Source organism: Misgurnus anguillicaudatus, chromosome 21 (assembly GCF_027580225.2).
Source record: "Misgurnus anguillicaudatus chromosome 21, ASM2758022v2, whole genome shotgun sequence".
Classification (NCBI taxonomy): Eukaryota; Metazoa; Chordata; class Actinopteri; order Cypriniformes; family Cobitidae; genus Misgurnus; species Misgurnus anguillicaudatus.
Genome location: NC_073357.2, coordinates 2430004 through 2447229, shown reverse-complemented (window position 1 = coordinate 2447229; position 17226 = coordinate 2430004). Strand labels below are relative to the sequence as shown.

The 17226-nt window shown below is 37.6% G+C and overlaps 1 protein-coding gene across 2 annotated transcripts in view; it reads left to right on the top strand.

Annotated features, from left to right (window-relative positions):
* The window catches only part of LOC129415948 (phospholipid-transporting ATPase ABCA1), a 194639-nt gene that overhangs the window by 84740 nt on the left and 92673 nt on the right, over positions 1–17226 (top strand). For both annotated transcript variants that reach the window (XM_073859698.1, XM_073859697.1), the window contains exons 16-24: positions 2454–2675; positions 3218–3422; positions 9130–9418; positions 9853–9984; positions 10149–10288; positions 10433–10570; positions 15350–15552; positions 15637–15697; positions 15791–15993. In XM_073859698.1, coding sequence (XP_073715799.1) covers positions 2454–2675; positions 3218–3422; positions 9130–9418; positions 9853–9984; positions 10149–10288; positions 10433–10570; positions 15350–15552; positions 15637–15697; positions 15791–15993 — 1593 coding nt within the window. The remainder of the gene's footprint in view (positions 1–2453; positions 2676–3217; positions 3423–9129; positions 9419–9852; positions 9985–10148; positions 10289–10432; positions 10571–15349; positions 15553–15636; positions 15698–15790; positions 15994–17226) is intronic.

The following is a 17226-nucleotide window of genomic DNA, read 5'->3' as shown; positions in this document are numbered from 1 at the left end:
GTGGGTTTTGTGACTGTTTGTTGACTTTCAGTCATTCCATTTAAATGCTGTTAAAAGTAGAAACGTGTATTGAGTAACTTAAAGACGGTCCCTAAATTCACCACTGTAAAATTGTAAATATTGACATCTAATTCCGCTTGAGCGAATCTTTGATCCAAGTAAAATCTCGTTTGTTCATCAATGCTAATTTAGCAAAATATGCTTTTGCTGTTTACAAACAAAACATCGAGTACACACGTAAGCTTTAATCACATCACAAAAATACAACTTTTGTTATGTCGAGATCACGAGAAATCAACTTTTGTTATCTCGAGATAACGAGAAATTAAGTCGTGATCACGAGAAAACAAGCAAGCAAAAATAATAATAGTGCATGGCCTCTCTCGGCTTCCGTACATGAAGGTTTCGCGTGAGCACATGAAAGTTTCGCGTGAGCACATGACAGTTTCGTGTGAGCACATGAAACTTAACTTTATTTAATTTTTGCTCCATGTCCCCTTAGGGGCTTCGTAAAAAATAAATGATATGCACATTTTTTTTTGCAATAATTAGTTTATCCATAAGGTAGCAACCGTGCCCTTGGGGCGTTAATTTACAAGGTAGTTGATGAGAAATGGTACACTGCAAAAAATGATTTTCAAGAAAACATTTTCTTAGTATTTTTGTTTTGTTTTCAGTAAAAATATCAAAAAATTCTCAAATGAAGATGCTTTTTCTTGATGAGCAAAATGACCCAAGAAAATAAATCTAGTTTTTAGACCAAAAATATCACATTTAAGTAATTTTGTGCATAAAACAAGCAAAAAAATCAGCCAATGGGGTAAACAAAAGAATCTTGAACATTTTTATTAAACACAAAATTCAAGAAAAATTCAAGAACAATTTGCTTACCCCATTGGCAGATTTTTTGCTTGTTTTATGCACAAAATCACTTACATTTGATATTTTTTGTCTTAAAACTAGACTTTTTTTCTTGGGTCGTTTTGCTCATCAAGAAAAAGCATCTTAATTTAAGAATTTACTAAGAATTTTTTTTTCTTGAAAATAATTTTTGCAGTGCATAAACACACTGCAAAAAATGACTTTCTTACTGTTTTCTGTAGAAATATCTAAAAATTCTTAAATCAAAATTTATTTTCTTGATGAGCAAATGACCTAATAAAATAAGTCTAGTTTTTAGACAAAACATGTCAACTTTAAGCAAATTTCTGAATTTTTCTTGTATTAAGTAAATTTAAGAAAAAAATATTCCATTGGCAGATTTTTTTTTTGTGCTTGTTTTAAGCACAAATTCACATAAATATGATATTTTTTGTCTAAAAACTAGACTTATTTTCTTAGGTCATTTGCTCATCAAGAAAATACATCTTGATTTAAGAATTGTTAGATATTTCTACCGAAAACAAGTAAGAAAGTCATTTTTTGCACCGACGCTAAATCGAACATGGAGGTCAGGGAGGTTATTACACTTTTACCACAAAAAACCATGGTTCATTTTCGTAAAGGTATATGAGAGGTTGTACGAAGAGGTTAGGAAGTACCCTCATTTATGCAACTGCACCATCAAAGACTACAGCTACAACAAAGATGTTGAGTTGGCGACCTACTAAGGGGTGGTGCACATTTCGCATCTAAAACCGCACGGAAAATGCGACCATGCCGCTTCTTTCCTTCATTTCAAGGTGGCATTCTGAAAAGTTGAAGTATATTTAATGCTGCCGCGCTGGAAAAAAAGCTTTTTTAACGCGCTTGCCAAAGATGTGAAATGTGAGCGGCCCTTAACAGACCTCCTTACAGACTCCTGTAGGCCAGGATAGGTATTACATGCATCCAATGCCTGTGTTCGACTGTGAATGTATACAAAATGCTATTTACTTCCAGCTTAAGCTTGTGATGAAGCATCTTTATTTAAAACGTGTTCATGTTTAATATTGATATTGTGGTATATATTCATGCAAAAAATGATTTGGGAGCTACGGCTGTAGAGTGAAATCCAAGATCAGTTTGTCCAGATGAACTTCAGTGTTCTGCTGTGAGCATCGTGACTCTGTGTGGAAAATATCTGATAGCGTACGTACAGTATCACACAGTTTTGTGTTTGATATCACACAGAATCACTCTGCTCACCGCCGATCCAATCACAACACTCGTCTTTTAATCGACTCTTCTCTCTCTTTCACTGCTTTTGACATGTGTAATCGCTCCTCTCGGGCGAGGAGGCTTTTCAATGCACGCTGTTGTGCTTTGTAATTATCAGGTTGTGTTATTGATGCATCCGTGGAAGCTCAAACTCAACATTTATTAGAGGCTCCAGAAAGCTTTCACACAGTTACGCCTGACGGCTTTAATTAATGTCTTTACGCCCCGCAGACGCATCCGTCATGTTCTCCCGCAAATGTTTGACAGCCCAAGAATGTTTTCATGGCTATTTTTTCATTCCCTCTCTATTTCAGTACGGAAAGGTTTTGAGATACAGTGACCCTTCGGTGATCTTTGTCTTCCTCCTGGTCTTCTGCGTGGCCACCGTCATGCAGTGCTTTTTCATAAGTGTGTTTTTCTCCCGGGCGAATCTGGCTGCCGCCTGCGGAGGTCTCATCTATTTCCTGCTCTACCTTCCTCATGTGCTCTGCTACGCCTGGAGGGACGTCCTGGGCTTCGGCGCCAAGATCGGCACGGTGAGACATTAAGCGCACCTTTGCTCCACCCTGGAGAATTCATACTTTTAACAGACCGCATACTTAAAGATAGAGAGCATAAAAGTAAGGAGATGTGAATCAAGGCATGCAGGTTAAAATGCAGGTCTCTCCTGAAGATCTCTGTATATGGAGAGTGATGGAGATGACCTCACACCTGAGGAGAAGAGCGATGGAGGAGCAGCGTTGCCCTTTGAGATAAAGACAGAACGACTAAATGACTTACGGCTGCACTTCCGTCATTGTGACCAATCAGAGTGACCTTTACCTCACATGAAGAGATTTGCTTTAGAAGCGCGTGTGTGCGCGCACGTCTTGGCATTCAGACGCCTTAAGATGAATTGGATTGCCGAGGTGCGCGCACACACGCAGTTTAGTTTTAAATTGCAGATGATGGTCGCGCTCCCCTGTGCTGTTATTTCAATCTCACATTCATACCAGAATAAACATTCGCACATTTATATTCATACGAGTGACAGCTCACGATGTGTCTGACCTCTCATCTCTATTTCTCTCACTGGTAGAGTCTGCTGTCGTGCGTGGCCTTCGGATACGGCTGCGAGAATTTCGCCCTTTATGAGCAGCAGGGCATCGGGATTCAGTGGAGTAACATCCGGGTGAGTCCACAGGAGAACGACCGCTACTCCTTCATCGTCTCCATCTTCATGATGCTCTTCGACGCTCTGATCTACTGGATACTCACCTGGTACATTGAGAACGTCTTCCCGGGTAAGACTTTAAATAAGTATATATAAAACAGGATTTGGTTTGATCTTTTAGATGAATTGATTGTGTCAGGATTAGTTTCGTGATAAGGACCCGCTCACATTAATCCCACTCATTACATGGGCTAAATACAAATGGACATCAAATAATGATTTGAATAAAAGTGATTTTATTAGTTCTGAAAGCATGAAGTGGTTTAATCTCAGGTCAGAAATGATTTCAAAACGCAAATCCAAAGATGAGCATGGCCAACAAGAAAACTGAATGGAGGCCAGGACAAAGTTTAATCCACGCTATGAATGTGAAATGGACATAATTACAACTGAAGCAAATGAAGATCATTTATAAGTTGGCTGTGCAATAGTTTTTATGAATTTTGTGTTTTGTTATTGAAGAATAGAGACAGGGTTTGGCAGAAAAAAATAAAGCCTTGAGCGTAATGATATCTGTGCAGCATCAATGATAAAATACACAGATAACACAATAATTCATCACTGTTGCAAAGGAACCAAAGCTTTCTTTATTTGTCAAGTGAGAGAAATATGAAATGCATAATTTTAGTGCCAAATTTGTCATCTTAGTGTCTGAGGTTTGCTATGTGAAAAACCAATGACTTATGTCAGGCGTCTTCAAACTTTACCCCATTGACTTAAAGGACATTGACTCAGGCCAGCATCATAGTTGAAATTTCAGTCAAAACCGTTCTATTTCATCATAAACAATCTGAAAACAGGGCTTTAAGTGTAAAATACCGAACTTGTCCTTTAAATAATTTACTTAAACTTATTAGAGTTTTTAAGTAAATATTTTATTAATTTAAAATATTTAATAGCAAAATTGCATGTTTAGATTAAAAAATGTAGCTTGTTTTATATCTTTTCTGATATCATAAAACATATCTGTAAATTTAGCATGTTCTGCTATATTGTAGTGTTCACATGACATGCCGATTAAACAAATAACATATATATTTTTGTCAGCAAGGGTTTATTTAGATTTTTTTTTATTTTTAAATACAATTATTTTTACATTTTATGATTTAGTGGTAAATAAACCTGCAATTCCCCCAGTTTATTGAACACATTACCATTTTTCTCTGTTTCACATATTTCTAAAGGTAGACCTACTGGGCTGGGCTGGGACTCATTTTCAGCCCTGGAGTTTCATGCCTTTGACCGGCCCACTTTAGTTCATGACTGACTATATTAAAATAATATAATTAAAGGGATAGTTTACTTTAAAATGAAAATTCTCTCATTATTTATTTATCCTCATGAATAACCCGTATGAATTTATTTTTTCTGATGAACACACAGACGATATTTTGAGAAATTACGGTAAACACACAGATAGTAACCATTGACTTCCATAAAAAATATATAGTTTTGAAAATCGTTTTATATTAACTCATTCACCGCCATTGACGAGTTATCTCGTCATTTATGAGTTCAATAATGTTGACTATTCATAGTTCATATGCCTCACAGCAAAGTCTGTTCCCATAATTTGATCACATATGGTTAGCTGTAAGCAGTGGCTGAAACTGCTCTTTCAAATAAGCTGTCATACATTGAGACAGTTATTAAATTAGTATTAATAACTATATGAACATAATAGGTCTGGCATTGATACTAGGTAGGGAATTAAGGGCAGTTCACATTATATTGATAACTATAAAAAATATATAGTTTTGAAAATCGTTTTATATTAACTCATTCACCGCCATTGACGAGTTATCTCGTCATTTATGAGTTCATATTTAACTAATAAATATGCCTTTCTGGACGAATTTCAAAGTGAAAGTGTAGTACCGCTTTTATCCACTGGATGGCGCCAAACCGAATTTATCAAAAACGGAAGTTAAAATGATTTAATGGTTATTTTAACTGCCTTTATGTTTGATAGTCATTCCGAGTCTGATCTCTAACATAAATTCCTTTACAAAAACGCAATTTTTTAAGCTTTTTGCTCAAAATGTTGTATTTTTGAAGAGAAATATCCATATTTCAGTGGTTAAATTAAGTAGAAAAAGTAAATATATAATGAAACTTTTTTCCCTATTATGTTTGTTTGTTTGTTTATTGTTTGTTTGAAAGCAGAGGGTGTGTTCTTTAATTTGATATAATTTGTATGTTTATATATTTATAGAAGATCATTTTTCCTGCAAGGAATTTGGTGAAAATTTTGTTAAAATCACAAAAATGCAGGTGGGCAACTTTTCTCAAAAAGGCTGGCGGTGAATGAGTTAAAGAGAATAGCGGAGCTCACACCAAAACTATAACGATACAGATACAATGAACGACATCATTGGGATCACTTTATGAGCGATTTTTCCCACCTGATGAAGGATAAACCATTGATAGCATTAAAATCTATTTGAACTTGAACTTAAAATGACAGTGAAGCTCATTGCTGAGGTCTATAACACAAGATTACCTGCCGTTGCTGTGAAAATTGACTACGTAATGCTTTTTAATCTATTACATTAACTAACTGTTATGCCAAAAGGTAAGAGATTACACAAACTATTAGATTCACTGTTTAGAGTTACGCGAAACGCAGCGTGTTGAGGACATCTGCAAAAGTTTTTATTACAAGCAATATTAAAGGCAAGTGATTTGCGCGAGTGCCGTGAGCGAATTAGCATAAACGTATTGTTTGGTGATGTGGACGATGATATAGTTATTGTTAAAGTTATCGTTATAGTTATTGTTATAATGTGAACGGCCCTTCAGTGCTTGTATGATGAATCCGAATACTGTATGAACGATATAGTTATAAATATCTGGATAAGTTACGGCTGGCAATAAGGATGGATCTTTACTTAAGTCTATTTGAATGGTTCCACAATAATCAAGCTCATCTTCTCTTAATACAGATGAGATGAAGCCATTAGGCTACTGCTCCCCTCGACTCAAATCTACGTGCGGCTAGGGGCAGGACAGATGTCATGTCAACAAGATGGCCGCGTTTAGCGACTTCCGGTGTTTGCGAATAAGCCCTATAGATATTTTTACTGAAAACAAGGCAAAAATACTAAGAACATTTTTTATTGAAAATCATTTTATGCAACCTTTTCAATAAACTGATGAGTTTTGCATCAAATAAATTTTTGTTATTATTAGACGATGAATAATGTTGACTATTCATAGTTCATTATTGCATTTATGAAATTTTTAAAAAATTATGATTTGTATCCTTTTCCTTTTAGTTGCCGTTCGTATCAGGTCGCTCATCTAGACACTCAAATATAGACGCGTCTAAAATAAACACGTGTTTACAAGTGAGCGCTTTGAGAAGCAGAAGAAAACTGCGCGTCCTGCGTTAACAGTTTTAAAGCTGACAAATTACGCGAGTGGGGCTGGATAAGTGCTGTCGTGCTCTCGTGGCCAAAAAAAAAACAGACCGGCCCACCGGGAATTCTCCAGGTCCTCCCTATGGCCAATCCGGTCCTGAGGCCTACTATTGACATGATATTTTCACCAGATGTTCGTAACAACCGATGCAGTCCACACACACACAAAGAAATGAAACCATACATGTCCATAAATTAAGTTCTGTGTAATCATGTAAAATGACAAAAGTATTGGACCCCTGAAGAAAGCAGGTGCAAAAAGGCATGGGAAGCAAAGTCAGTAATAAAAAAGCAATCCTGCCTCTTGTCAGTGCAAATAATAACAGCTGGTTCAGTCGATAAATCAGTGTCACATTACCAAAGTGTCATGCACGAAACATCTCATGATGGGTAAACACACAGCCACGGAGGTCATAGAAGATTTGTGTCGAAAAATGAAAGGGTCAAAATCACACCTGAGTATCTTGAAGCTTTTATTACGAACAAAGACTTTTGTACAAAGTATTAAATACATTTCTGTAAGCATGTTTTCCTGTCACATACACATAACTTAATGCATGGATATCTATGGGTTGTTACCAACATCTGGTGAAAATTCATGTCAATAGCTGAGAAAAAATGGTAATGTGTTCAGTACTTATTTTCCCCACTGTATATAATTTAAAAGTCTTTTTCTGTGTATTCATGTACTGCATTCGTGGCAGTTTTTTGCCCCAAATTGTCAGAAGGAGGCTAGAAACTGGTTATGTAAAATGATTTTGGATTAAATTAAAGTAAATGAAGTTCCTAAACGAAAGCTTGAAAGAAACATGAACTTCTCATCCATTATTTAACCAGCAGAACATACTGTACATGTGACTACTTCATTCCAGCTGTGAATATCTTTCCCTACATCATCTTCTCCATCCATGAGGAGTAAATTATATCTGAACTATAACTTACTCTTCCTTGTTGGTTTCCCCTTTAATTAAAAGTTCACATTTAAAGCTCCCATAACACAGGCTGTCTCTGCTCATCTCATGTTAATCTTGAGTACCTACAGTATAGAGTAGTATTACATCCTTCATATCTCTAAAGAGTCTTTAATTTTTATCAGATTTATAAAAGACAGATCAGCTCTAGAGAGAACTTGTGATTCACTACATGTTCGTGTTGTTTACATTATATGTATACTCTAAAGACAAACGGTGCTAAATAGCACTAAAAGTGGTTCTTGGCTCATAATCATAGAGGAACCACTTTCAGTGCCATATAGCACTGGTGAAGCACCTATGAAGAACCATATGGGGGTCATATAGCGCCAATATAGTACCACATATGGTTCTACATAGCACAATATACTTCTACACCGGTACTTCAACAGTGCTATATGGCACTCAAAATGGTTCCTCTATGATTACAAGCCAAGAACCACTTTTAGTGCTATTTAGCACCGTTTGTTTTTAGAGTGTACTTATGGGCTAATCGTCAACAAAACAGACATTTGAGGCAATTTTACTTACCGTCTGCGACTGTCCAGCGTTAAACAAACACATGCAAAACTCTGCTGCTAGCCTGGAAAAAGCTAACTATTGTATCCATAAGGCTGGTTTACTTGGAAAGCTGAATAAGGCTTTCTTCCAAAAACACACCCTTCTTCTTTCATGCCATTGTTGAATCTTGATATAAAACAAAGCTGTCGCGTGCAGTGATGCCTGTGACTCGAAGGAACAATGCTAATGAGCAGCCTCATTCTCACTCTGATTGACACGTGGGTGTGCTTTTCTGGGGGAAGTGCCCATATAAGGAATATGGGGTCAATGATATGTAACAGATACCCATGATGTTCGAAGAGGAGGTGTGAGTTTGTCCCACCCTACTGAAAAATCCAGCTAAGACCAGCATAGGCTGGTGAGCTAGTTTTAGGTGGTCTCCAGATTGGTTTTAGCTGGTTTTGCTGGTGTAGGAAGCTGGTTTTGCTGGTGTAGCAAGCTGGTCTAGCTTTGTTTTGGTCGCGTTTTAAACTGGTCTAGCTGGACTTAGCTGTTCAGGCTGGAAGACCAGCTGGCCCACCAGCATGACCAGCTTTGTCAGGCTGGGAGGACCAGCATAAAGCACCTTAAACCAGCTAAAACCAGCTACCAGTTATGCTGGTCTTAGCTGGATTTTTCAGTAGGGCAGAAATACTCAACTGCTTTTTTGACACTTTGCATTTGTTTAGCATGAGGATTAAAACTCTTTAACTGTGTTAATAATCAGAATGCATGAAATACCCCCCCCCCCCTTAAATTAAGCTAACGTGACTATTTCCTGTCGATTTGGATGTTATATTGATGCATGTAATCTAGATTCTGAATCTAAATCTTTCTCTTTCAGGACAATACGGTATTCCAAAGCCGTGGTATTTTCCATTTACGTCCTCATACTGGTGTGGAACTCGAGTGGGTTCCGACGCAGAACCTGACCCAATCAAAGAACTGGAAGACCAGAGCGGATACCTGGAGAAGCCTCCCATGAGCATGAAAGCAGGCGTGTGCATCCGGAACCTGGTGAAGGTGTATAAGACGGGAAATAAACTTGCCGTGGACGGACTCAGTCTGGACTTCTATCGGGACCACATTACATCATTCCTGGGACACAACGGTGCTGGAAAAACAACAACTATGTGAGTTTATAAATAACAATAGCATATCGTGAAAAGCCATAGGGTTGTCATGCAAAGCTAATTAATAAGCATAACATATAGACCAACTTAAGTCATTACCTTACCTGTCTACCCTAACTAAATAAAGACTTTGCTTAAGTGAGATTTTGTCCGACATAGCTTACATCTGGGAAAAGTTTGTCCCCGATTTATTTTAAGTAAAAACATACATTATGCATAGACGCACATTATCACAAACAAATGCATTATTCATACGCGTCTGCACATTGAGCGTCGGCCATAGGCGTCAGTACTTCTTAAAAGTGTGAAGATGCTGTGTCATCTCGAGTCACCAGCTGCTGTAATATAGTGACATACAGTAATAATGCTAATTTTCTATGATGAAATACTGACTGTTTCATTTTCTAATGGTCATCTCTCATATGTTTTATCAGGTCAATTCTGACAGGTCTCTTTGCTCCCACTTCTGGTACAGCCTTTATTAATGGTTACGACATTCGCACCGATATGGACACAATCAGGAAACATCTGGGAATGTGTCCACAACACAACGTCCTCTTCAATGAGTAATGACTCTCCACTTATCTTTGCTCCTCTTTTCTCTCTCTCCATTCTCCACTTTTTTTCTCCTCTTCTCTTGATAAGCAGGCGATGTAGGTTTTATGTGAATATTTGTGTTAATAATAGCATGTGTTTTGTGCATTTATATATTCATGTTCGTTTATTTCAGTCTGACAGTGGAGGAACACATATATTTCTATGCCCGACTGAAGGGGCGGAGCTCTAAAGAGGTGAAGCGTGAAATAGATCAGATGATTAAAGACGTGGGTCTGCCTCACAAACGCAAAGACCTTGCCAAGAACCTCTCAGGTGTGTGAATCAGACGTCGTGAATATCTAACATGGGCTGACTTCTGTCTATTTTATGTTTAAGTTGTTTGTTTAAATTTAAGATTATATTAGTTCAGTGCATGATATTGACAAATTTATTTGATATTTTGGGATAATCATACAGGTGGGATGCAGAGGAAGTTATCTGTCGCCATAGCATTTGTGGGCGGATCCAGTGTCGTGATTCTGGATGAGCCGACCGCAGGAGTGGATCCGTATGCGCGCCGAGGCATCTGGGACTTGCTGCTCAAATATAAAAAAGGTACTGCGGATTTCTGTGCATTATTTTAAACCTTATAGCACCCTAACTGCAGTAGATTCTATAAACACTAAAGGACACTTAAAGGGATATTCCACTTTTAAAAAAAAAGCTCATTTTCCTAAACATTAATCTAAACATTAGATTTTTACCTTTTTGAAATCCATTCAGCTACCACTTTTAGCATAGCTTAGCATAATCCATTGAATCTGATTAGACCATTAGCATCACGCCTAAAAATAACCAAAGAGTTTTGATATTTTTCCGATTTAAAACTTGACTCTTCTGTAGTTACATCGTGTACTAAGACAGAAGGAAAATTTCAAGTTGAGATTTTCTAGGCAGATATGGTTATGAACTATACTCTCATTCTGGCGTAATAATCAAGGACTTTAAATTTGTCACTTTGTAGGTGTGAGCAAAAATGTGCCGTTTTGGGTGTGTCCTTTTAAATGCAAATGAGCTGATACTGCAAACACTGATCACCATAATGGTGGTTTGTTGAAATTGAATCTTAATTATGCTGTCAATTATCTGTCTCTCTTTCTCTCTCTCCTTCTTTCTCTTTCTCTCTCACTGGGGACCCAATTAAACACTTTAAGTCAGATTTTCATGATATGTCCCCTTTAAAGACTTTATTCAATCTGTGTGTGTGTGTGTTTGTTTTAAAAAAGCACTCATTTAAATTAACAGCGCTAATACACATCATTCGATTTGTCTAAATGATTCTAATGACCTTTACTAATGAAATCATCAGTAGACACTTGATAATTACACAATTAGTCTAACTGAAATGCCTTAAATGTTATTTTAGTCCCACAAGACATATCGCATTCGGCAATATATCATTACAGGTTTTCTACGTAATAATTTTTATTGCAGATGTGGAAGATAAAGATTAGTTTAAGCCATTGTGTTTTAATGGGTTTTATTGATCGCCTGGCGACTGCACTCCTATAGTGTTTTAACTCTTTGCCAATGTGTCATCTGTGAATAATGTGAAAAAGTTTTTTTTAATTACAGTTTTTAATGAATCAAGCTGTTCACACTTTAAGAGTTGATCAGACAGGTGATGGGGAAACATAGATACACTAAAATAAAGGTACACTGTAGTGTGCTATTAATGAAGGCTGTTTCTTTGGCACCCAGTGGTGTGAATCTACAGACAACGTCTGCATGATGTACTCTTTCATATCTTTAATATCTCAAAATGCTATTGATGAAAAAACACCAGAAGTTGAATGTGGGGCCGCGACTAACAATCATTTTCATAACCGATTAATCGGTCAATTAGCGTTTTTGATTAATCAACTAATTGCATAAAAACCTAAATATTGATTCGATTAGATTTTTCACTTATTATAGCGAAATAAGGCCCTAAATTACGGTATTCACGTGTAGAAGTGTACTTTTAAAACTGCAAAAGACACACATTGATTTACTAATTTAATCTTTTTGATATTTTAAGTTCTAATATAAAACGTTGGTGCAGCTTTTAATTGTAAAATCTTTAAATGTCAAAATATAAATAGTTTTTCCTCTGTCCTTGTCCTGTCAATCATTACGCTATTTGTCACGTAAGTTGGTTTTTGACTTATGCAAAAAAGAGTAAATGCGAGGAATGGGAGACGAAAATGCATTTGCCAAATAAATTCTGACATAGCGAACATTAAACTGATCGTATCAGCTGTCATCGTCTTTACCATATAAGTGGTTCGACGTCGTCGTAATGCCCTTGCTGCTTGTGCCTGCATCAAAAAGTCTGCATTCCTTCTTCTGTGCACATCATTCAGTTTGGCAATTACAAGCTGCACTTATAGTAAATTTATAACTTGCCAAATTGTAAGTAAATGCAATCCGGTCTTTCGTCGCTGCCCGATGAAAGTCACGTATGTCCAAAACGGTTATTTTTCAGGAAGTGAAAAAAACATCGTATTTCAAAAGCAGCTGAATGTAGCGTTGTCATACTTGGTACGGCATCTTTACATGTAACCATATTCTTGCCAGTGTAATGATATAATCCACATTTGACCAAAATTGAGTTTAAATGGACATACGTACATATTTTACAGTAACGGTGGTCAATACGCGTTCTTCAGATCATTAATTAGAATGGCCAAGTCGCGTTTCATATTGACACATGAATACGCTCAGTTTATTAAATAGCCCACCTCTTGGTTTATTAAATACGCTTAGTTTATTTAATATTAATTATACATTTATTAACTGTCTCTTGCAAACTATGAAGGGACAATGAATCAATACACTGACATGGTAATGCTAGACAGATAATTTGTTTGCACAGTCCTACCGTAATAGACGTACGTCTGGCGTCAGGGGGGAAACGTTTACCTCGATGAAGGAAAGTCAGTAGGTACGTTTACATGTAACCAAATAATCCGTTTGTAATCATATTGATGGCTAGATTGTATTGAAAAGCCTTCATGTAAACACCTTAATCAATACGACTGAGGACGATCGGATGCAAATTTGGATCGTATTGAAGGGGGTGGTGTACTCCGATCTGTGATCCGATCTGCAGGGGAAAAGTACGCATGTAAACGCGTGAATCGTCTCACCAGGTTGTGTTTATTCGGCTATCCAGTCCTGAGCTTCGATGAAACTTCACGAGACCGGCGAAATGCTTCCACAGGGCGGGAGATATGCGGCGTGATTGACAGCTGCAACACCAAATGGATATACGTGAAAAGCAGATGACATGATTTTACAACTTTTCATTGGCCATTTAGATATGTGACGCATACTGTATATGGAAATGAACCTGGACATTCAATCCATTGAAAAATCTCAAAATCGGCAAAATGGACATACGTGGTTTTCATCGGACAGCGACGCTTTATTTTCTAAGTATGCCTTGTTTTATTTACTGTTGGTTACTAGGTTATCAATATCATTCGCTTGAACAACTTGATGCACAATGGTATCCATTGAATTCCATCATATTTGTTTTTTCTACTATGGAAGTCAATGGTTACAATCAACTGTGTGCTTGCTTACCATCATTTACCAATATATCTTATTTAAAAAATCATACAGGTTAACAACAACATGAGGATGGGAAAATGATGACAGAATTTTTGGGTGAACTATCGCTTTAAGAAAACAAGTTTGTTTTTTATGCACATACGAGCGTACCTGCACAGCCTTGCAAAGTATACTTCATTTGACTCATACGTGTACATAGGCATTCAAAGCATGCACTTAACGACAAAATACCTCTCCTGGCCTACATACCCCATACATGTACTCATTTATATGTGCACTTACAAAAATCTAGTATAAAAGTATACCCAGGCCTTTAGAAAGCTTCAGGTAAACAACCTGAACTCTTTGATATCAAAAGTTGTGTTAACCTCAACTTTTCAAATCTCACAGTAAGTAATAGTAAATGGAATAAGAGTAAAGCAAAAGGACTGTCTGCAAAACTGAATCTGATCTCCTTTATAGAGAGCAAGCTGTTATCCCATTGGGGCAAAAGGCAAACCCCGGGACTAAGCCTGTGGTATTAACTCAACAACCCCATCTCTGCTTATAAACACCCAAAGCCTTTCAACATGAACAAGTGCAATGGACTGAGCATGAGAGACAAATCCCACATCCAGACATCGCCAAAATACACACACAGACTGTGCAAAAGAAATGCTGTGGTATAGTGCTGGACATTTTGATTCATCTAAGTGACTCAAAACAGCGACTCATTCAGTGAAGGGCTTATTCATTCAGCACGTTGAGCAATCATATGCTTGGTCACAGCTCATAATCGAACGCCATTGGCTTGTGCTTTTGTCACCCTTTGAAGGCAAAAAGAAGCCCGCACCTCATTGAGTCCATGCTTCTCAAGAGGTGAGGGATTGCGTGAAAGAGAATGATTCGCTCATCTAAAAGATTTGTTCAAAAAGAATGATTCGTTAACGAACGTACTGTGGTAGTATGCGGTCTTGATATTTTACTGTATCTAACGCCACATTGCTATCTGCACTTGCATTGATAGATAGTTTGGGGTTTGTTGCCAATAGCGTGTTTTGAGGTGGATTGTGGGGTTGACAAGCTGGCATTGTGCCCTCCTCAATATGTAAAAAATCTGACCCACATGTTTGTCATAAATGTTTCTTAATTTCTGATGTTTGTGTATCTATTTTTCACATCTTGTCACATCTTTCTTGTTTGTCATATTACCATAATCAAACCAGTCATCTCGCTCTGTATTTTTCTATCTGCGTTGCTATCCATCAGTCTCATGGTTGTTTATTTTGTGAGCTGAATGAGCGTGTTGAGACAGATCAATCTAACTCTGTAATACCAAACATGCGTGCGGTTTTATAGGGAATGACTGTGTCTGACCAGATATCTACTTTACAGGGTCCAACATCAACATTTCTCAATATAAACATGAGATACTCTGAAACGTTTTCGCTTCTGCCTTCGGGAAGCTCAGACGCATGATATTTCTGCTCTTGGCAAATCAAATAACGGAGGCTTTGAACTCCTACCGACTCGTCACAGAGTCAGAGCAGAAATAATGCCGCTGAGCCCCACGGGTGTCTGGCTTTAGCGAGAGCTCGAGCGAATATAAAAGGAAAGAAACTTTTCTTTGTACGAAGGGAAAGAGTACACGACAAGTACGCACACATTTCAGCATATAAAAGCATCCGTATATAGAGATTCCTGTTCTCTATCACACCTGCGCTTCGGATTCAAATGAGACCTTCAGAAGTCCACGTTTGCTACTGAATAGTGACTTTATGTGTGTGTGTTTTCCAGGTCGCACTATAATCTTGTCTACCCATCACATGGATGAGGCAGATATTCTGGGCGATCGCATTGCCATCATCTCTCACGGACAACTCTGCTGCTGCGGTTCATCTCTCTTCCTCAAGAAAACATACGGGAGAGGCTATTACCTCACCGTTGCGCGGGCCAATCAAGAACAAGTGACATCACAAAGCACCCCCAAATCTAGAGAGGTACGCTGCCCTTCACAACACTGCAAAGTCATACAATAATAACAAAAGCTACATTTCATTCCTATTCATGTCTGTGTCCAACAGTGTGATAAATCCAGCGTCGATGAGGGAATCTGTAGTGACATTGGCAGTCTGGACACACCAGGTTTGAACATACATGGAGGCACACTTGATTTTTATGTTGCGTCACGACTGTATCTCACCCTGCACATATATTTCGATTTTGCAACTCGATCAGATTTGGCCGACGTGAGTCGTCTGGTGAGACGGCACATGCCGGAGGTGGAGTTTCTGGAGATGATCGGTCAAGAGCTCGTGTTTTTACTGCCGTACACGGGCGCCACCGATGGCAGCTTCGCATCTCTGTTTAAAGAGCTGGACCTGGAGAAAAAGGCTTTGGGCATCACCAGCTATGGGATTTCAGACACAAGCCTGGAAGAGGTACAGGGACAAGTTTTACTGTTCAGCAAACGAGCCATCCACTTATCTTTTGCTTTTATAGATTTGTATCATAAAACAAATGCAAACAATTTTTTAATAGATTTTTCAGATGAATTTCAAAATGAAAAATGTTACATCAACGATCTATAACACAAGAGCAGCATGCCATAGACCAGGGGTGTCAAACTCATTTTAGGTTGAGGGCCAGATGGTAAATAACGTCACCATGTGAGGGCCGGATAACTTTTTAAACCTTTGTGTTCTGATAATTGTGTTAATATTAAAGAGGACATATCATGAAAACCTGACTTTTTCTATGTTTAAGTGCTATAATTTGGTCCCCAGTGCTTCTATCAACCTAGTAAATGTGATAAAGATCAACCCAGTAACTTAGTTTTGGTAAAACATTCTCTGCAAGCATGTAAAAATAGGTCATTGAAATTTGGCTCCCCTTGTAATGTCAGAAGGGGATCTTATTATAATAGTACCACCCCCTTAATGTCAACCATCCAACCACAGCACTTCCATTTAGTGCCAAGAGAAAGAGCGAGAAAATATTTGACAGCACAACTGAGATTTAATTTCAACAAACCACCATTATGGTGATCAGTGTTTGCATTATCAGCTCGTTTGCATTTTAACGGCACATTTTTACTCACACCTACAAAGTGGCAATTTTAACACAAATATAATAAATTATCTGTGGAGTATTTTAAGCTAAAACTTTACATATGTCTCTCGGGACACCAAAGATTTATTTTACATCTTAAAACATATTATGAAATATCCCCTTTAAATAAACAAACTACTTAAATTTCACTAAAAGTCCTCAGAAACATTAACATACTCAAACAGTACAATAAAACATATACACACTAATTTACATATAAACCCCCACTGGTCTTAGGTTGAAAAGCTTTAACTTCAGAATTAACAGAATTATACCTTATATCCTCTCTGTGTTGCCAAATAATGTCAAATCACTTTGGAATATATTTGTAATGTCATTTAGCAAAGAAAATGCTAGATTTGTAAAGTATTAGGTGAGGTCCGTCTATCCTCCGCCTGTGAAACGGTAATAATATATCATCATGCAGGCCAGATTGGACACCTTTGTCGGCCGTGTTCAGCCCGCGGGCCTTATGTTTGACACCCCTGCCATAGATCATGTACAAATGAGGAACTCATTGACAAGTAAACCAGAACTTCATCCACCTATAACAGTTTTACCAT